This window comes from Callionymus lyra, chromosome 8 (genome assembly GCF_982586985.1).
Source record: "Callionymus lyra chromosome 8, fCalLyr1.hap1.1, whole genome shotgun sequence".
Taxonomy (NCBI): domain Eukaryota; kingdom Metazoa; phylum Chordata; class Actinopteri; order Syngnathiformes; family Callionymidae; genus Callionymus; species Callionymus lyra.
In genome coordinates, this window is record NC_141825.1 from 27,180,267 (window position 1) to 27,202,173 (window position 21,907).

Consider the following 21,907-nt stretch of genomic DNA (forward strand, 5'->3'; position numbering starts at 1 on the left):
TGACTCCTTCAAGAAACATGTGTGTTTGATGATCTACTGACTCCTTCAAGAAACATCTGTGTTTGATGATCTACTGACTCCTTCAAGAAACATGTGTGTTTGATGATCTACTGACTCCTTCAAGAAACATCTGTGTTTGATGATCTACTGACTCCTTCAAGAAACATCTGTGTTTGATGATCTACTGACTCCTTCAAGAAACATGTGTGTTTGATGATCTACTGACTCCTTCAAGAAACATCTGTGTTTGATGATCTACTGACTCCTTCAAGAAACATCTCTGTGTTTGATGATCTACTGACTCCTTCAAGAAACATCTGTGTTTGATGATCTACTGACTCCTTCAAGAAACATCTGTGTTTGATGATCTACTGACTCCTTCAAGAAACATCTGTGTTTGATGATCTACTGACTCCTTCAAGAAACATGTGTGTTTGATGATCTACTGACTCCTTCAAGAAACATCTGTGTTTGATGATCTACTGACTCCTTCAAGAAACATGTGTGTTTGATGATCTACTGACTCCTTCAAGAAACATCTGTGTTTGATGATCTACTGACTCCTTCAAGAAACATCTGTGTTTGATGATCTACTGACTCCTTCAAGAAACATCTGTGTTTGATGATCTACTGACTCCTTCAAGAAACATCTCAAGACACTTTTATTTGAGCTTTTCCTTGATTCTCTGAGACTCTTGTGTTTGTCTTGATCTTTTAAGTAAATTTTACTTAGTATTGTTTTGGCTGTTTGTGATCCTGGTCTAGAAAAGCGCTTTATAAATATTACTTACTTACTTAGACAGGCTGATCCATTGTATGTCAATTCCAATAATATCTGGGGAATTACACAAATAAACTACTAAATACAAAAATATTTTATATGTTTCAATGGTTCCATTTGTGAGGAATATTTCATTCTAAAACACAAAAATACACATCATGGTTTACAACGCTGGGTAACCTGCTGGTGACTTCAGGGCAGAAAAAGTTATCAGTATATTCATCTTCCCCAAAGAAAAAAAAGCCTAAATGTGCCAGAATATCTACACATAGCTATTGTCCTGTTTAAATTATTATTATTTGTAAACCTATACTTGAATAAGAGCAACATCAACATACCTTTCACTTCTTTAAATTTGATTTACATCAATATAAAAACTATAATAATCCAAGTTGTAAAAGCAGATTTATTAGGAAACAACGAGATTGAAAATGCAATGTTGTAGTTCAAAGCGATAAACAGCAGAGGGCGCCAGAACATTCTTACAAGCCCTTCATTCATTGCTTGACGTCATCCCTCTGGAATGAGCAGAACTTTTCAAAACTTCAAAGTTGTTTTTAATGACCAACCATCACACACTCACACCAACCATCACACACTCACACCAACCATCACACACTCACAGCAACCATCACACACTCACACCAACCATCACACACTCACACCAACCATCACACACTCACACCAACCATCACACACTCACACCAACCATCACACACTCACACCGTACAAAAATCTTAAGGCCAGAGAAGTCTGTTCCAGACTCACATCAGGAGTCAGTCCAGGTCTTTGAACGGTTTGGTGTAGTTGAACATCAGGTAGTCCAGGATGTAGAATTCGTAGAGTTTCTGTCTCTCCGTGGAGTTCAACGTGTCGAAGTACGAGACCGTGATGGTCGTGGACGTCCTCTCCGCCAGCGGGTCTCGGTCCTTGAAGCGTGGGAACGTGAGGTTGGCGGGCGCCTGGATGCCGCGCAGGAGAAGATTGGCCTCGACCTCGAGTCGCTCGAACCTGCCGATGAAGTCGTACCCGAGCGAGCACGGGCTGCACAGCTGCCACACCGGCTGCCAGTGGATGTCCATGCCCACCGGCCGCTGCGCGTCCAGCAGGTACTGCACGAACTCCCTGAACCCCACGCCGGCGCCGGAGCTCAGGGCGGCCCGTGTGGCGTTGGGCCGGTACCTGGCGATGATGGCGCGCCCGAACACGGCGTGGTAGTACGGGTTGGGGTTCTCGAACTTGTCCCTGAAGGCCGACACCAGGCGCTCGAAGGGCTCGCGCACGAACAGCACCTTGGTGTAGGAGTCCAGCCTCTCGGCGATGGCGTCGCGCCGGTAGCCGTCCAGCCGGTGCAGGTGGTTGTCGTAGTGCACCTGGTCGTGAGGGATGTGGCGGGCCGAGGAGGCTCCGCCCCCCAACACCATCAGGACCCGCTTCCAGTTGGAGCAGCCGGCCTTCGGCACCTCGCAGTACAGCAGCCGGTACCGGTCCTGCACGTACACCCGGGACACGTGCTGCCTCAGGACCGGCGAGTCCAGGTGACCCAGCTGGTACTTGTCACAGACGCTCTGGACCAGGCGTCGCCGAGACTCCTGCTCCTGCTCCTGCTCCTGTAGTTCCTCTGGCTCGCCACCGGGGGCTTCAGGCAACGTTTGGCTCTTCCGGAGAAGGTCACTTAAGGTCAGCGTCTGGCGGTTCAGCTCCGTTGGGTTCTGAACAACAACAAACACCAGTGAGTCACAGGAGTCGCTGGAGTAATTGAACTTGACTGCACTGACATGTGTCACCTGTTTCCAAACATCATGAATTAACTCAGTAGTTGAGTAGCTTCTCAAACCGCTCACCTGGTCAGGATGTTCTCTCGGACTCTGGAGGTTCTTTAGACCTGAAAACAACAAACACTCGTTTAAAACAAATTGTCGGCTCGCGGAGTAAATAAGACGTAACTTGTGCTGTAATAAAATAAAGTCATTGAGTAAACATTGTTTAAATGTACTTTATTATTTCATTGATAGTATATGTATTGTATGTATATGTACATATATGAGGTAATTGTATGTCGGTTGATTTGTTTCTTTATTATTCAATCAAAAAAGTTGCTTCAATCAAAACAAACAAAGAAACAAGAAGTGATCATTTTTGTGTTATGGTGTCTTTATTATCGTTTTTCTTTTTACTGAAGCGACTTTTTTGATTGAATAATAAGAAACAAAACTAGTGCTTTATGCTTAAATTTACCACATGATTATTGTATTGAACGATTTATTTAGTTAATGCCTTTCATTTTATTGATGGAATAAAACTGGACTCGTTTTAATTTGCTAGTTCATTGTGATTCCGCGCTTTAAATCTTTTTTTTGACACTTTAAATCGAATTAATTGAATGAATTCAATTCTCTTCAACAAATAAACCAGATGTTACTCAGCAAGTTCATTTACTCGTGTTATTATTTGAGTAAAATGATTAAAAATACACACGTTTACTTTAGTAAAACGTTTCTTAAACCCTGTTGTCAGCCTCAGTTATTCTAACAACCAGCCGGAGCCTTTTTATAAACACAAGCATGTTTGCGTTTCCGAAACCCAACACCTCCAGCTCCCCCCTGAGAGACCCCCAATTCTGGGAACCGCTGACTCAGCAGGATTTGACAGCTGTGTCCGTGTTTACTCGCTCCTGACCCGGACTGGCCAGCTGGTGGCGCCGAGCGTCCCCTGAGAGTCGACGAGCAAACATGCTCGACTCTGAGCTGAACCCGAGCCCGAAACTCTGATGATGACGAGCAGAGCTTCGTCCGAGCAGAAGACGTGAAGCTCCGTCAGATCCTCCGTCACGAGCTTCATTGACGAGCAGCAACAGGTGGAGGTCAAAGGTCACGGGGGGGGGGGGGACTGTTTCAAAGCCTTGGCTGGAGAGCACAGCGAAAACTGGTCGCTGCCAGGAGAGTTAAAAAAACGAAACGTGTTCGAGCGGATATTGATCATCACTTCCTGAACGATCACATTTCACTGAAGCGATCAATCATCATTGATTATTATTGATTACTTCATTCTACGTCAGATCCATGAAGCGAATACTGTCATCGTTACTGCAGTTGTGCCTTAGTTTGGTATTTATTTTGACGTCATTTCGTTAAGATTAGGCTGCACGTTATATTAAAAAAATATCGATATCGTGATATTATCACGTGTGATATGCATTGAAAACATGTGATAATTTATCTTTTTTTTTATTGTATAAATCAAGCGTTTCTTAAATACACACTTCGATCAATCAGTGTCACGTTCTGTAAAGTTGTCAATTTGTACTTCTATGTCTCGTTGTTGTTTACGTCTCCGTCCGTCTGTGAACTGTGCGGCTTGTTAGACTCGGTTGCTATGGTGACGCGTCTTGCTAACGGCTCAGTATATCCAGTGAAGTAATACTAACTTATGATCTAGTCAAACACTAGTGATCCAGTGAAGTAATACTAACTTATGATCTAGTCAAACACTAGTGATCCAGTGAAGTAATACTAACTTATGATCTAGTCAAACACTAGTGATCCAGTGAAGTAATACTAACTTATGATCTAGTCAAACACTAGTGATCCAGTGAAGTAATACTAACTTATGATCTAGTCAAACACTAGTGATCCAGTGAAGTAATACTAACTTATGATCTAGTCAAACACTAGTGATCCAGTGAAGTAATACTAACTTATGATCTAGTCAAACACTAGTGATCCAGTGAAGTAATACTAACTTATGATCTAGTCAAACACTAGTGATCCAGTGAAGTAATACTAACTTATGATCTAGTCAAACACTAGTGATCCAGTGAAGTAATACTAACTTCTGATCTAGTCAAACACTAGTGATCCAGTGAAGTAATACTAACTTATGATCTAGTCAAACACTAGTGATCCAGTGAAGTAATACTAACTTATGATCTAGTCAAACACTAGTGATCCAGTGAAGTAATACTAACTTATGATCTAGTCAAACACTAGTGATCCAGTGAAGTAATACTAACTTATGATCTAGTCAAACACTAGTGATCCAGTCACTCGTCTCTTTCAACCTCCTTTGTTAAAGCAACATATTGTAAGAACTTTTCATCTCGTCTCAGTTGTTTTCTTAGAAGATCGTGAACTTCCAAACAAACCTGTACGTCTTCACCGTATGCTAACGAGCTAAGTTGTTAGCGTCATTTATAAAGTGTTATGTGTGCGTCTTCACCGTATGCTAACGAGCTAAGTTGTTAGCGTCATTTATAAAGTGTTATGTGTGCGTCTTCACCGTATGCTAACGAGCTAAGTTGTTAGCGTCATTTATAAAGTGTTATGTGTGCGTCTTCACCGTATGCTAACGAGCTAAGTTGTTAGCGTCATTTATAAAGTGTTATGTGTGCGTCTTCACCGTATGCTAACGAGCTAAGTTGTTAGCGTCATTTATAAAGTGTTATGTGTGCGTGTACAAGGATTTATTATTGATTTGGTGATATCACGACGCGCCGGCGGCTCCTCTCTGATGTCGCTCAGTTTCGCGGGAAACCGATGCAAGTCCCGCGAGACTGAGCGTTAGAAGAGATATTTTTCTACCATCATGTCGACACCGAAGCGCGGAAATAAACGAAAGAGAAATATCATTGTTTTCCTTCTTTAAACCCCCTCCTGTATGCGGCTACATTTTTAGTTGAAAGAAAAACATATTGCATTAATATCGAATATCGCACTTATTTCCAACATCGTGCAGCTCTAGTTAAAATGTTTCATGTAAGCCAAATCATTTAAATTGTAATAAATATTAATTCACACCAACACTGATGCAAATTTAAACATATTGCGACAACACTCAAAAACGAATGTGGGACAAATTACGGGATCGCCAACAAAAGCGTATAAAAAATAAAAAAATAAAAGAAATTGCCATTTCGTTCTCTTTTCCCCTACATTTCTGTGCCCCCTCTAGTGGCAAAAGGCAGCGACGCAGCCCGATGACGCTCACTTCCTGCCTGCACTTCCCTCTCAGACAAAAGCAGTGTGTGTCCAGTGTAGCCATGGGTTCATCACAGGGGAGTCATTCTAGTGTTTTCATCGATCAATCTCCGGCTCAACGTAGAGGTCAGGGGTCAACATGTTTCTGAACACACTGTGAGAGAGACAGTGTGTGTGTGTAGATATATACACTGTAATACACACTATTTATTGTTGTGGTTATTTGGTTTTGGCATTAAAACAAATGTTGCTCCTAGCGTGTCCTTCAAAGAGAAGGTCATGAGCCATGTCACCCGTCAGAGACTCAGAGAAGAGCCACTGACCGACACCAACACCAGACCTGCTGCGAGAGACAAACAGGAAGCTGGCGGACGTTATTTAGCGTGACGCAGGAAGTCACCTGAGACGTGCAGCTCCACGTGCTCCTGCATACACACCAGCAGCAGGATGGACGTGGCCCCCAGCAGGACCACCGCCCACACCGAGCGGTGGGCGGAGCACGACGACCTCATGGCTGCAGGTCCCGCCGAGCCCGAGGAAGCTCCGCCTACGAGAGACACAAATGGCGCCGCCGTTAGTTACAGACGTGTCCTGAGGATGAAACGAATTAAAGAAGCTGCTAAACATTGGCGTCCCTCCCGTGACTCCCGTTGCCATGGAAACACCTGATTTGCAAACAGAGCTACTTGATGACAGGGCGGGGGGGGGGGGGGGGGGTGACATGCTGGGGCGTGTGGAGCTCCCATGATGCCCGGCGTGAGGACGCAAACATCTGCTGCTGAGGAATGCGGTCACATGATCGTCACCTTCCGTCAACAGAACTTCTGGACGTCCGTCTCGTTCGTCCAACATTTTAATACAATCAGCGTTTTAATCTGAAAATCCTCCGAGGTCGTCGAGCCACCTCCTCCGCCACAATAAAAGCTCAGTGCGGTGGTAATCCCTCGCTGATGAAAGCGACCAGGAGTCCAGACGCGCCGGCGTGAAATGTTGACCTGGGATGGAGTGGAGAGCTGTCCAGGGTGTCCGCTGAGCTTCAGCCAGTTACATGAAAGCCAGGAAGTGACAAACGGCTTCGGAAAATCTGTTTGTAACGACAGGATGTGACATCATCGTGTAGGAATCTTGCTTTTTGCTTCTCGATGGAGGCCCCTGGGTTCCTTCATGACACTGATGCTGTGTCTCAAACATACTTCTCTTAGTATACTAGAAGTTAGTATCATCATGATAGTGTACGTACTAACTAGTAACTAATCCTCCACAGATAGTATGTCTCAAACCACATACTTCTTAGTATACTAGAAGTTAGTATCATCAGGATAGTGTACGTACTAACTAGTAACTAATCCTCCACAGATAGTATGTCTCAAACCACATACTTCTTAGTATACTAGAAGTTAGTATCATCAGGATAGTGTACGTACTAACTAGTAACTAATCCTCCACAGATAGTATGTCTCAAACCACATACTTCTTAGTATACTAGAAGTTAGTATCATCATGATAGTGTACGTACTAACTAGTAACTAATCCTCCACAGATAGTATGTCTCAAACCACATACTTCTTAGTATACTAGAAGTTAGTATCATCAGGATAGTGTACGTACTAACTAGTAACTAATCCTCCACAGATAGTACGTCTCAAACATACTTCTCTTAGTATACTAGAAGTTAGTATCATCAGGATAGTGTACGTACTAACTAGTAACTAATCCTCCACAGATAGTACGTCTCAAACATACTTCTCTTAGTATACTAGAAGTTAGTATCATCAGGATAGTGTACATACTAACTAGTAACTAATTCTCCACAGATAGTATGTCTCAAACAAACATCTCTTAGTATACTAGAAGTTAGTATCATCAGGATAGTGTACGTACTAACTAGTAACTAATCCTCCACAGATAGTATGTCTCAAACATACTTCTCTTAGTATACTAGAAGTTAGTATCATCAGGATAGTGTACGTACTAACTAGTAACTAATCCTCCACAGATAGTATGTCTCAAACATACTTCTCTTAGTATACTAGAAGTTAGTATCATCAGGATAGTGTACGTACTAACTAGTAACTAATCCTCCACAGATAGTATGTCTCAAACATACTTCTCTTAGTATACTAGAAGTTAGTATCATCAGGATAGTGTACGTACTAACTAGTAACTAATCCTCCACAGATAGTTTGTCTCAAACATACTTCTCTTAGTATACTAGAAGTTAGTATCATCAGGATAGTGTACGTACTAACTAGTAACTAATCCTCCACAGATAGTATGTCTCAAACATTCTTCTCTTAGTATACTAGAAGTTAGTATCATCAGGATAGTGTACGTACTAACTAGTAACTAATCCTCCACAGATAGTATGTCTCAAATCAAACTCTGCTGCTACACACTAACAGGAAATGACGCGACAGCTTCTTCTTCTACTACTATTTAACGATGGTTTCAACCAGCTGTAGGAACACTAGCGCCACCTGCTGGCAGCACGTTTTGCAAGTTTGGAAAAAGAAATAAAGAAAAAATATGGGTAACGAAATATTCGCGAGATATTTACGCTGGTATCAGCAGCGAAGACGTGTCATCCTGCTACTGCTGCTGAAAATACACTTGTAAGTATATGTAAATATATATATATATATATATATATATGACGTAACTTCCGTTTGAAACGTCACTAAGATGGAGTCGTTTAGTGTAGAAAGTGTCCATCGATCCATACTCAGTTTTGTGGGCGTTTTAGTGTCAATTGAGTGTGTATGGAGCACTTCATTTACATACTAAGAATTGAGACGCACTTATGCACTAAAAATACTAACTTTGAATACGCTAGAATGTGATTTGAGACACAGCATGTATGTAACATTATTTTCTTCTAAAGAACAGGAGACTTGTTTTCTTTAATAAAGGGAATCACTCTTTTGATGGGTGTTTAGAATTCACTGTAACCCGTCGATTACAAGATATCAATTAGTTTTAAAGGACTGAACATGTGTCACTGAGAATGATTGACAGCTGAGACAGGATACCTGGATTCAGTACGTTCTCTCCGTCCATTAAGTTATTTCTGCATTCACTACTTTTGCTTTGGTCTTGATGGAAAACTAGTGTCTAAACATGAAAAGCACATGAGTTCTTACTCAAAGCTAGCTGCTAGCCCAGTTAGCTTTGTGTAGCCTAGCTGTTTCTAAAAAAATATATTTTTGATTTGTTTTATGATATGACTTACAACTTTCCTTTCATATCAAAAGTGATTTAAAGTAATTATTTTATTCAAGTGTGAGTCCATGTCAGCAAAGATTATGGATTCATATTCGTTCAACCACAGCAGGCGATATTATGGTTACAAACACACACCAAGAACCGATGTTAGGGATAGAGTTGTCGTAGTTAGGACGAGTCACTTTCACTTTAGGACCAGTAACTTTCATGTTAGGACCCGTAACGTTAGTACTAGTAATGTTCGGACGAGTAACTTCACGTTAGGACCGAGAACGTTCACGTTAGAAACCGTAACATTAACATTAGGACTGGTAACCTTTTCACTTTAGGACCAGTAACTTTCATGTGAAGACCAGTAACGTTAGTACTAGTTATGGTTGGACGAGAAACTTCACGTTAGGACCGAGAACGTTCACATTAGGACCAGTAACTTACATGTTAGGACCCGTAACGTTAGTACTAGTAATGTTCGGATGAGTAACTTCACGTTAGGACCGAGAACGTTCATGTTAGAAACCGTAACATTAACATTAGGACGGGTAACCTTTTCACTTTAGGACCAGTAACTTTCATGTGAAGACCAGTAACTTACATGTTAGGACCCGTAATGTTAGTACTAATAATTTTCGGACAAGTAACTTCACGTAAGGAGCGGTAACGTTCACGTTAGGAACCGTAACGTTCATGTTAGGACCAATAACGTTTAAGTTAGGACCCGTAGATGTTAGGACCCGTAACATTCACATTAAGACCGGTAACATTCACTTTAGTACCCGTAAATGTTACATGATGATACGATCTAAAGCGATGTAACACTTAAAAATAGTTATTATTCGATATTATTTCCTTTCATACACATTTTATTGAAATTTAACCTATTATAAAATGTCATGAATGTGATTTAATAATAAATAATAAAATAACTCATTTACAAGTTATTTTTTAAATAAACTAGTTGTAACAGAGAAAATAAGACGTTACATTGTAAGTTATAAGAATATCAGAATCAGAAATCCTTTATTTGTCCCGCGAGGGGAAATTCGGTTTAAACAACAGTAAGAGCAATATACCACAAATAAAACACCCAGAAATAAAAATAATAAAAGGAAAAAAATCTAAATAGAATAGAATAGAAATCTGCACTATATTATATATACACAACATATTTAAAAAAATAACAAGAAGAAAAGGTGCTGTTAAATATTTATCTGGCTGTGTTCTTGTTGTGGAGTCTGATGGCAGCAGGGAGGAAGGACCTGCGGTACCTCTCCCTCACACACCTGGGATGGAGCATCCTATCACTGATGGAGCTCCTCAATGCCCTCAGTGTGTGCTGGAGAGGGTGAGATAAATTCTTCCTCATGGAGGCCAGCTTGCTCTGTATCCTCCTCCCAGACACTTCCTCCATAGGATCCAGGGGGCGCCCTAGGATGTAACTGGCCTTCTTAATAAGGCTGTCCATTTTAGCCCTATCCTTTGCTGTCATGCTGCTCCCCCAGCAGACCACAGCGTTGAAGATGGCAGAGGACACTACTGAGTCATAGAATGACTTCAGGAGTGTCTTATAACGGTACATGTAATATGTACATTTAATGTGAGATATTATACATATATACATATATACATATATATATATATATATATATATATATATATATATATAGATATACTGTATATATATATCTATATATATATATAGATATATATATAGATATACTGTATATATCTATATATATAGGTGTGGATATTCTATCCGTTCACTAATCATTCATTTTTCATGTCCGACGAGTGGAAACATTCCACTCTTGATAATTGTCTCATAAGATAATCCTTCAATATTAAAAAAGGCTCAGCGAGGTCAAAGGTTAATAACACCACCATCGCAAGATCGGATTAGCGTCGTCTACCACTGAGATGATCTTCTAGAAAACACAATCAATAAACAGCTCGTGGGAATTAATCCGAACAAACACATCCACGTGTCACTTCCTCTCTGACCCCGTCAAAGTAAAACAACAGACGTGTGCGGCAGCAACACAGGAGCTCATTAGCTGAACGTCGTTCCACAGGGGTCACCAGAGGTCACCAGAGGTCACCACTGATTTCCCAGGACCCCTCGAGAACAACAGCCGTGTTTATTTGTGAAGATCCATAAGTGGGTCAGCGCCGATAATCTGTGATGCCGTGGAGACGACCAGGGCTGATGTGATAAAATACTGAAAGTGGGACGAGATCAGACGGACGATCAAAACTGCGACAGTGAGTCTTTAACGTTTGACACTTTTGACGATTATTATTATTATTATTATTTCCCTCGTGATCGAGCGAAGACTCAGAGTCTATTAATTAATAAAGAATAAAGAAATACATGTCATCAATTTATCCCTTTAATTCTAAGATTGTACACATTTACAGTTATTGTTATTTTATTTACTTTACTTTATGTTTTTTAATCTCATTTCATTTATAAAACATACTTTTCATATTTTAAAATCCTATAATATTATGTCATTTACTTCCTTAGTATCATTTTTGAAGTTTAAAAAAAACAAAAAAAACTTCTTTATTTTATTTTATTCATTCATTTTCTATCACTTTATCCCTTGTGGGGGTCGCGGGGAGACTGGAGTCTATCCCAGTATCATAGGGCGAGAGGCAGGGGACACCCTGGACAGGACTCCAGTCTGTCTCAGGACACACAAAGACAGACAACCATTCACACACACACTCAAAGTACGGACAATTTCCCTCAAGTTCTCAATCAACCTCTGTATGTTTTTGGACTGTGGGAGGAAACCGGAGTGTCCGGAGTAAACCCACACAACACGGGAGAACATACTAACTACACACAGAAAGGTCACAAGTTGGCTCGACCTGGAAGGGAACCAGCAACCCTCTTACTGTGAGGAGACTGCGCCACCATGCACCCCAACTTTATATTCAAAACCATCAATTTTGTGACATTGTCAACCTTTACTTGCTTCCAACCTCAGTTTTTTTGTTAGGTTTTGGTTTCAATGTTTTGAATTAACATTGTGTGTTTTATTTGTCCTTGAACTGTTTCCTCCTGAAACCTCTTAATTTCTAAAGCATTTGAACAAAACTCACTGATTTAATTGTTTTACAATGAAAATGTTTTTAAATATATTTTATATTAAACTTTTTCATTTAAGCATTTGAACCTCATTTTGATTCATGATTATTTTCATGAACTTCAATTATTTAGTATAAGTAAGTAAGTAATATTTATTTATATAGCGCTTTTCCAGACCAGGGTCACAAAGCGCTTAAACAATCAAAACAATATTCAATAAAGTATATACTTTAAAGGTCAAGATAAAACTGAGAACAACAAGTTCCAGAAAATCAAGGAAAAGCCTGAACAAATAGAAACGTCTTAAGATGTTTCTTAAAGGAGTCAGTAGATCATCAAGCGCAAAGAGAGAGAAGATCGTTCCAAAGCTTAGGAGCAACAGCCTGAAAAGATTTCTCTCCTCTGGTCCTGAACCGTGTGCGTGGAACCATAAGTAGATTCTGATCCACAGACCTCAGAGCCCGAGCTGGGGTGTAAGTCTGGATCAGATCACTGATGGAAGGTCTGACCATGAATAAATTTGAAAGTAAGAACCAGAATTTTAAAATGATCCTGAAAGAAACTGGCAGCCAGTGAAGAGTTTTAAGGAGAAATGTGAGTTCTTCTACTAGAGCAGCCAGTGAAGAGTTTGAAGGAGAAATGTGAGTTCTTCTACTAGAGCAGCCAGTGAAGAGTTTGAAGGAGAAATGTGAGTTCTTCTACTAGAGCAGCCAGTGAAGAGTTTGAAGGAGAAATGTGAGTTCTTCTACTAGAGCGGCAAAGAATTCTGGGTTCCGAGTTCTAAATTAACTGCAGACGAGAAGATCCTTCTTGTTAAGACATGAAAACAAACTGTTACAATAGTCCAGACGAGAAGAAACAAACACATGGATTATAAGATCCAGATAATGTTCCGACAACATTTTCCTAAGTTTAGAGATTTTTCTCAGTTGAAGGAAACAGTTTCTGGTCAGTTTTCTTCAGTGTTGAACAAGAGACATGTCTTTATCAAATACAACACCCAGGTTTCTCAGGCTCAGTTTGACAGACTGACCTAAGTCACCCAAGTACTGACTCAACCCTAGAATCTTATCATCAGGAGCAATCACCAGAGTTTCAGTTTTGTCCACATTTAGCTGTAAAGTGTTTTCACTCGTTGTTTGATTTCTAGCAAACAATTGACTAAGCTGTTCAGCCTTTGGGGCTCAGTTGGGTCAAAAGAGCAGTAGAGCTGGATGTCATCAGCAAAAATGTGATAAGAAACATCAGGAAATCTCTGAATGATTTTACCGAGGGGAATCAAGTACAGCAAAAACAATAAAGGACCCAGAACAGAACCTTGAGGGACTCCACACAACAGATCTGCCGATTCAGACCTAATTTGATTGGCAGATACACTAAAACTGCGCCCAGAAAGGTAAGATGAGAACCATTCTAACACAGACCCAGATAGTCTTCATCCCTCAGTCTTCTCAGCAGGATCTGGTGATCAACTGTTTCAAAGGCTGAGGACAGATCCAACAGAACCAGAACAGTGAATTTACCCGAGTCAGCCGACATCATGTTGTCACTGGACACTTTCAGTAAGGCTGTCTCCGTAGAGTGATTTTTACGGAAGCCAGACTGAAACTTCTCATGAATGTCTCTCTGATCTAGGAACAAAAACAGCTGCTCAGACACCACCTTCTCCAAGATCTTGGACAAGAAAGGGAGCTTAGAAATAGCCCTGAAATTACTGAGGTCAGTTGGGTCTAAGCCTGGCTTTTTGAGCAGAGGCTCTACAATGGCATGTTTAAATGCATTGGGAAAAACCCCTGTGGAAAGGGAGAGGTTCACCATATTGGTAACCCAGGGGCCAATTACATCAAATACTTTGATAAAAAGCCTACAAGGAAGGACGTCATCTGAGCAAGAGGAGGGTTTCATCTTGTTCACTAGTGCTGAAATATCACCCAAAGATACAGCAGTGAAGGATGACCAAGAGGAGGAGATGGGCTCAGAGACAGTAGGGGTTCCAAACAAAGGTGGAGAGATTTTCTCTTTGATCAATTTAATTTTGTCAATGAAAAATCTCAACAATGCATTGCTGTCAGCTTCACAGAAGACCGGCGTGATTTGAGGAGCAGGAGACACGAGAGAATTAATCGTGTCAACAAAACACTTTGGGGTTTTTCTTATTTGCTGCTACCATTTTCCTGATGTAATCAGATCCAGCAGTTTCTACCATCTCAATGTAAGAAGTCAACAGATCCCTGAGGTGAAGTCTGTGCATCTCAAGTTTAGTGGACTTCCAGAGACGCTCAGTCTTTCGACAAAGTCTCTTCAGACTTAGGAGATCTTCATTTGTCCAAGGGAACCTTTTTTCTGAATTTTAAAGTTTGATTTAACAGGTGCCACTTGATCCAGTATTTCAACACAATGATCAGTGAAACAGTGAATCAAACTGTCCACATCTGGACAGTCATCAAAGGAGAGTCAAACATAGCAGAAAAACTGTCTGCAGTATCGGCTGAGATGACACGCCTCTGAGACCTTTAAGGGCTTAGGTTCAGGGATGAAGTCCAGGTTAAACAAGAGAATGATCACTCAGATGGACATCATGTACAGATACATTAGAAATGTTCAGGCCAAGAGTAAAAACTAAGTCTAAAATGTGGCCTTTTTGATGAGTGGGTTCAGAAACAAGTTGCTCAAAATTAAAGGCTTCTGTTAAAGTAAGAACATGAAGATTAAAGTCTCCAAGAATAAGAACAGATTCCATCTGAATAATGGAAGATAAGAAGTCACTAAAGTCTTTCAAGAACATCGCCGCAGGACCAGGCGGGCGGTAGATTGACACACAATAGAAAGGTCTTGTAGAACCAACCAAGATCATCTGAGACTCAAAAGAAGTGAATTCCTGTGTCTGAATCACTTTGCAAGAACAACTCTCCCTAAAAACTGTAGCAAGACCTCCTCCACGACCAGAGAGGCGAGGCTTCCCCAGGACAGCGCTCCCTACTGGACAGAGTTCGTTCAGATGAATAAACTCTTCCTCTCTCTGCCAAGTCTCAGAAAGACATAATAAATCCAATTTAACTCTTGTGAAAATATGATTAAGAATAAAGGATTTATTAGTAATGGAGCGAACATTCAGAAGTCCTACATTCAGCACCGATGACATCACTGACATGTTTGTGTCTGTGTGTGTCTGTGTGTGTCTGTGTGTTTGTGTGTGTGTCTGCGTGTGTCTGTGTGTGTCTGTGTGTTTGTGTGTGTGTCTGTGTGTGTGTCTGCGTGTGTCTGTGTGTGTCTGTGTGTTTGTGTGTGTCTGTGTGTGTCTGTGTGTGTCTGTGTGTTTGTGTGTGTCTGTGTGTGTATCTGTGTGTGTGTCTGTGTGTGTCTGTGTGTGTCTGTGTGTGTGTCTGCGTGTGTCTGTGTGTGTCTGTGTGTTTGTGTGTGTCTGTGTGTGTGTCTGTGTGTGTCTGTGTGTGTCTGTGTGTGTCTGTGTGTTTGTGTGTGTATGTGTGTGTCTGTGTGTGTCTGTGTGTTTGTGTGTGTCTGTGTGTGTATCTGTGTGTGTGACTGTGTGTTTGAGTGTGTATGTGTGTGTCTGTGTTTGTCTAGGTGTGTCTGTGTGTGTCTGTGTGTGTCTGTGTGTGTGTCTGTGTGTGTCTGTGTGTGTCTGTGTGTTTGTGTGTGTCTGTGTGTGTGTCTGTGTGTGTCTGTGTGTGTGTCTGTGTGTGTCTGTGTGTGTCTGTGTGTTTGTGTGTGTATGTGTGTGTCTGTGTGTATCTGTGTGTTTGTGTGTGTATCTGTGTGTGTGTCTGTGTGTGTCTGTGTGTTTGAGTGTGTATGTGTGTGTCTGTGTGTGTCTAGGTGTGTCTGTGTGTGTCTGTGTGTGTGTCTGTGTGTGTCTGTGTGTTTGTGTGTGTATGTGTGTATGTGTGTGTGTCTGTGTGTGTCTGTGTGTGTCTGTGTGTGTGTGTGTATATGTGTGCCTGTGTGTGTGTCGGGGTGTGTGTCTGCGTGTGTGTGTGTGTGTCTGTGTGTGTGTCTGTGTGTTTGTGTCTGTGTGTGTCTGTGTGTTTGTTTGTGTGTGTGTGTGTGTGTGTGTGTGTGTGTGTGTGTGTGTGTGTGTGTGTGTGTGTGTGTGCGTGTGTCTGTGTGTGTCTGTGTGTTTGTTTGCGTGTCTGTGTGTGTCTGTGTGTGTCTGTGCGTGTCTGTGCATGTCAGTGTGTGTCAGTGTGTTTGTGTGTGTGTTATTTTTAGTGAAGAGCCGAGAAATTATTCAGTGAGATCACAGTGTTGCTCGTCCAAGTATCTGTCAGAGGAAGTGAAGAACCACAAGAACCAGCCTCTTCATCCTGTGACTGATGATGTCAGATCTAGTGGCTTCATCTTCATCATCTTCACCATCATCATTATTATCTTCATCATCTTCATCATCATCATCATCTTCATCATCTTCACCATCATCATTATTATCTTCATCATCTTCATCATCATCATTATTATCTTCATCATCTTCATCTTCATCATCTTCATCATCATCATTATCTTCATCATCTTCATCATCATCATTATTATCTTCATCATCATCATTATCTTCATCATCTTCATCATCATCATTATCATTATCTTAATCACTATCATCTTCATCTTTATCATCATCATTATCTTCATCATCTTCATCATCATCATTATTATCTTCATCATCTTCATCTTCATCATCATCTTCATCTTCATCTTCATCATCATCATCATCATCTTCATCTTCATCTTCATCTTCATCATCTTCATCATCATCATCTTCATCTTCATCTTCATCATCTTCATCATCATCTTCATCATCATCATCTTCATCATCATCATCATCATCATCATCTTCATCATCATCTTCATCTTCATCATCATCTTCATCTTCATCATCATCATCATCTTCATCTTCATCTTCATCATCTTCATCATCATCTTCATCATCATCATCATCTTCATCATCATCTTCATCTTCATCTTCATCATCTTCATCATCATCATCATCTTCATCATCATCATCATCTTCATCATCATCTTCATCTTCATCTTCATCTTCATCTTCATCTTCATCTTCATCTCCATATAAACCAATATCTCACCTTACATACAAACATCATGTTTCTACATAAACTCAACACCTTCACTAAAGACTTCAAACATGAATGAATCTTGATCTTGTTTTGTTTGTGGATTAGTTTCCAGTTTTTAATCCAGTTTCAATGAGAGTCAAATGTCACCGAGACATAAAACACACAAAGACAAACAACCATGACTTTAGATAAACAAGGATCATCAGATGATGAACACACTGTGTGTGTAAACATGTTTTACTTATATTATGAAGTATTATGTGCTGTGTTACTTTTTAGAGTGTGTGTTAGTTTTTAGAGTGTGTGTTAGTGTGTATTAGTTTTTAGAGTGTGTGTTAGTGTGTTAGTGTGTGTTAATGTGTGTTAGTGTGTGTAAGTGTGTGTTTGTTTTTAGAGTGTGTGTTAGTGTGTGTTAGTGTGTGTTAGTGTGTGTTCGTTTTTAGAGTGTGTGTTACTGTGTGTTAGTGTGTGTTAGTGTGTTAGTGTGTGTTAGTGTGTGTGTGTGTTACTGTGTGTTAGTGTGTGTTAGTGTGTTAGTGTGTGTTAGTGTGTGTGTGTGTTAGTGTGTGTTAGTGTGTTAGTGTGTGTTAGTGTGTGTTAGTGTGTGTTACTGTGTGTTAGTGTGTGTTAGTGTGTGTTAGTTTTTAGAGTGTGTGTTACTGTGTGTTAGTGTGTGTTAGTGTGTGTGTGTGTTAGTGTGTGTGTGTGTTAGTGTGTGTGTCTTCAACACGACACATGAATTCTATGCGAGGCAGGAAACAAAGCAGTTGTTTCACTGGAAATCTATTGTGTTGTAAAGAGAAATACACTTGAAATCTATTGTGTTGTAAAGAGAAATACACTTGAAATCTATTGTGTTGTAAAGAGAAATACACTTGAAATCTATTGTGTTGTAAAGAGAAATACACTTGAAATCTATTGTGTTGTAAAGAGAAATACACTTGAAATCTATTGTGTTGTAAAGAGAAATACACTTGAAATCTATTGTGTTGTAAAGAGAAATACACTTGAAATCTATTGTGTTGTAAAGAGAAATACACTTGAAATCTATTGTGTTGTAAAGAGAAATACACTTGAAATCTATTGTGTTGTAAAGAGAAATACACTTGAAATCTATTGTGTTGTAAAGAGAAATACACTTGAAATCTATTGTGTTGTAAATAGAAATACACTTGAAATATATTGTGTTATAAAGAGAAATACACTTGAAATCTATTATGTTGTAAAGAGAAATACACTTGAAATCTATTGTGTTGTAAAGAGAAATACACTTGAAATCTATTGTGTTGTAAAGAGAAATACACTTGAAATCTATTGTGTTGTAAAGAGAAATACACTTGAAATCTATTGTGTTGTAAAGAGAAATACACTTGAAATCTATTGTGTTGTAAAGAGAAATACACTTGAAATCTATTGTGTTGTAAATAGAAATACACTAGAAATCTATTGTGTTGTAAAGAGAAATACACTTGAAATCTATTGTGTTGTAAAGAGAAATACACTTGAAATCTATTGTGTTGTAAAGAGAAATACACTTGAAATCGATTGTGTTGTAAAGAGAAATACACTTGAAATCTATTGTGTTGTAAAGAGAAATACACTTGAAATCTATTGTGTTGTAAAGAGAAATACACTTGAAATCTATTGTGTTGTAAAGAGAAATACACTGGAAATCTATTGTGTTGTAAAGAGAAATACACTTGAAATCGATTGTGTTGTAAAGAGAAATACACTGGAAATCTATTGTGTTGTAAAGAGAAATACACTTGAAATCGATTGTGTTGTAAAGAGAAATACACTGGAAATCTATTGTGTTGTAAAGAGAAATACACTGGAAATCTATTGTGTTGTAAAGAGAAATACACTTGAAATCGATTGTGTTGTAAAGAGAAATACACTGGAAATCTATTGTGTTGTAAAGAGAAATACACTTGAAATCTATTGTGTTGTAAAGAGAAATACACTGGAAATCTATTGTGTTGTAAAGAGAAATACACTTGAAATCTATTGTGTTGTAAAGACAAACACACACGTCCTCGAGCGTCACACACTTGTGCGACTCGTTTGACTTCGGAGAAGAATTCTCGTTAAAAATGTTGTTGTGACTCGATTCTATTCTGGCTTCTGGCTCAGCTCTAACAGCAGCCATTCAATGTGACAACGTTCACAAGATTCTATTCTGACTTTAAATCAAATTAAAACCTAATCATCACATCGACGTCATAATACAGTAAATGCTGTGATTCACACGCCTGAGCGACAGGTTTATCATAATAATAATTAAAGTGAAAATATCTATTTCTCTGGTTATTTTAACTTCAACTGATCCTGGATCATCTTCAACAAACACCTCCAGCACATCTATTGAACCTTTATATTGTTACTTCTAAACGTTTATAAACAATAACGTTCTTTAAAACTCTATCAAAAAATAATAAAATCGTCATCAACTTTGTCGTAGGAGTCACATGACCTCAGCTGTCAATCATCACTGTGTTTTCTGACGGAAAAGACAAAGTGACAGAGAAGCTCTGAGACCCTCAAACCTCTCACCTGGGGGGGCTGCAGCATGAGTTCTCCTCCGGGTCTCTACTCCTCTTGGTCTCCTCCTCCGGGTCTCTACTCCTCCGGGTCTCTACTCCTCTTGGTCTCCTCCTCCGGGTCTCTACTCCTCCGGGTCTCTACTCCTCCGGGTCTCTACTCCTCCGGGTCTCTACTCCTCTTGGTCTCCTCCTCCGGGTCTCTACTCCTCCGGGTCTCTACTCCTCCGGGTCTCTACTCCTCCGGGTCTCTACTCCTCTTGGTCTCCTCCTCCGGGTCTCTACTCCTCCGGGTCTCTACTCCTCCCGGTCTCTCCTCCTCCCGGTCTCTCCTCCTCCGGGTCTCTACTCCTCTTGGTCTCCTCCTCCGGGTCTCTCCTCCTCCGGGTCTCTACTCCTCCGGGTCTCTACTCCTCTTGGTCTCCTCCTCCGGGTCTCTACTCCTCCGGGTCTCTCCTCCTCCGGGTCTCTACTCCTCTTGGTCTCCTCCTCCGGGTCTCTCCTCCTCCGGGTCTCTACTCCTCTTGGTCTCCTCCTCCGGGTCTCTACTCCTCCGGGTCTCTCCTCCTCCGGGTCTCTACTCCTCCGGGTCTACTCCTCCGGGTCTCTCCTCCTCCGGGTCTACTCCTCCGGGTCTCTCCTCCTCCGGGTCTCTCCTCCTCCGGGTCTCTACTCCTCCGGGTCTACTCCTCCGGGTCTCTACTCCTCTGGGTCTCCTCCTCCGGGTCTCTCCTCCTCCGGGTCTACTCCTCCGGGTCTCCTCCTCCGGGTCTACTCCTCCGGGTCTCTACTCCTCCGGGTCTACTCCTCTGGGTCTCCTCCTCCGGGTCTCTCCTCCTCCGGGTCTACTCCTCCGGGTCTCCTCCTCCGGGTCTACTCCTCCGGGTCTCTACTCCTCCGGGTCTACTCCTCCGGGTCTCTACTCCTCCGGGTCTACTCCTCTGGGTCTCCTCCTCCGGGTCTCTCCTCCTCCGGGTCTACTCCTCCGGGTCTCCTCCTCCGGGTCTACTCCTCCGGGTCTCTACTCCTCCGGGTCTACTCCTCCGGGTCAGGCGTGAGGAGCGGCAGCAGCTCCTGGTTCTGCGGGACAAAGACAAGAGTCGCGGGTCTAAACACGCCCGAAGTTAGAGGCGGAGTATCGTCGTCAAGCTGGTGTAGATACGCAGCTCTTACCGGATGTTGAACTCGTCTCCTCATCAAAATAAAACTACCGAGCTTCGCGTTTCCACGATAAATACCTTATTGTTTGTATTTAAAAAACGTCATCGAGTAAATAAATAAATCAAAAAACAATAACACACTTGAACCCCTCGGTTTTGTTACACAACTCAAGTTCTTGAGGAGAGTTTTGAGGATTTTGTTTTGGGGGGAAATCAGTTAAAATGCACTTGTAATATAAACAATGTTGCTGATAAAAATTGTTTTAAAATCAAATGTTTTGTGACTCTTTGATATATTTGTTTATAGTCGCTACTGAATTCATCCTCAAACGAAAATGAAAAAAAAAGTCAGTACAACACATTTGTTTAAGTCATGAGCAAATTTGTAATTATCTCCTGTAAATGTTTTCAATTATATATGTTTTAGTGTTTTCTACTTGGGTTTTCCGATTGAATAACATTTCAGTCACATTTACTTAATTTTACGAGGTATTTAATTCATTCATATTTACTAGAAAAAGTTACATTTACTCATGATTCATGTTTTGTTTTAAACGATTTGAAAAATCAACTCAATATCTTTGAATAGTACTATTCAAAATGAAAGAAATTTTATATGTATTTTTATGTAGACTCAGTCAAGAAAAGTGTCGTTTTTTATTATTTATGTCTGGACCCCTCAGTTTAGATCTGGGGTCACCAAACTATTGGTGTGAGCTCCTCCAATAGTACTGCGTTGAATCTACACTACAAATTATAAATACTATTATTTTAATAAACTAGTAACATTTTGATTCTTCAAACATTTCAACATAAGATGTTTATTTAATTTGAAAAAATGTTTTGAATGTTTTACTCCATTGGAGTCTGTGGACAAATATTTCGAACCTAATGTATTACTAACTCGTGGCCCTGGGGTCAAATCAAACACAATGTTTTTACAAACAGCTTCACGTGCTTGTGTTTTATACAGAATGACATCGACTTACATTCAGATGATTTAAATAAAGTTTAATTCTGAATGTTATTTACGGTCCAAAGAGTTTT

General features: G+C 40.5%; 1 protein-coding gene across 1 annotated transcript; it reads right to left on the reverse strand.

The window, feature by feature from the left end:
• Window positions 1-1,169: 1,169 nt before the first annotated feature.
• On the reverse strand, window positions 1,170-19,898 carry LOC148074445 (carbohydrate sulfotransferase 8-like). The gene is made up of 4 exons (XM_087797204.1): window positions 19,714-19,898; window positions 6,158-6,304; window positions 2,626-2,666; window positions 1,170-2,493 (listed from the first exon to the last, which is right to left on the reverse strand). The coding sequence occupies exons 2-4, from the start codon at window positions 6,267-6,269 to the stop codon at window positions 1,558-1,560; spliced, it is 1,089 nt and encodes a 362-aa protein (XP_087653330.1). The 5' UTR covers window positions 6,270-6,304; window positions 19,714-19,898; the 3' UTR covers window positions 1,170-1,557.
• Window positions 19,899-21,907: the final 2,009 nt, after the last annotated feature.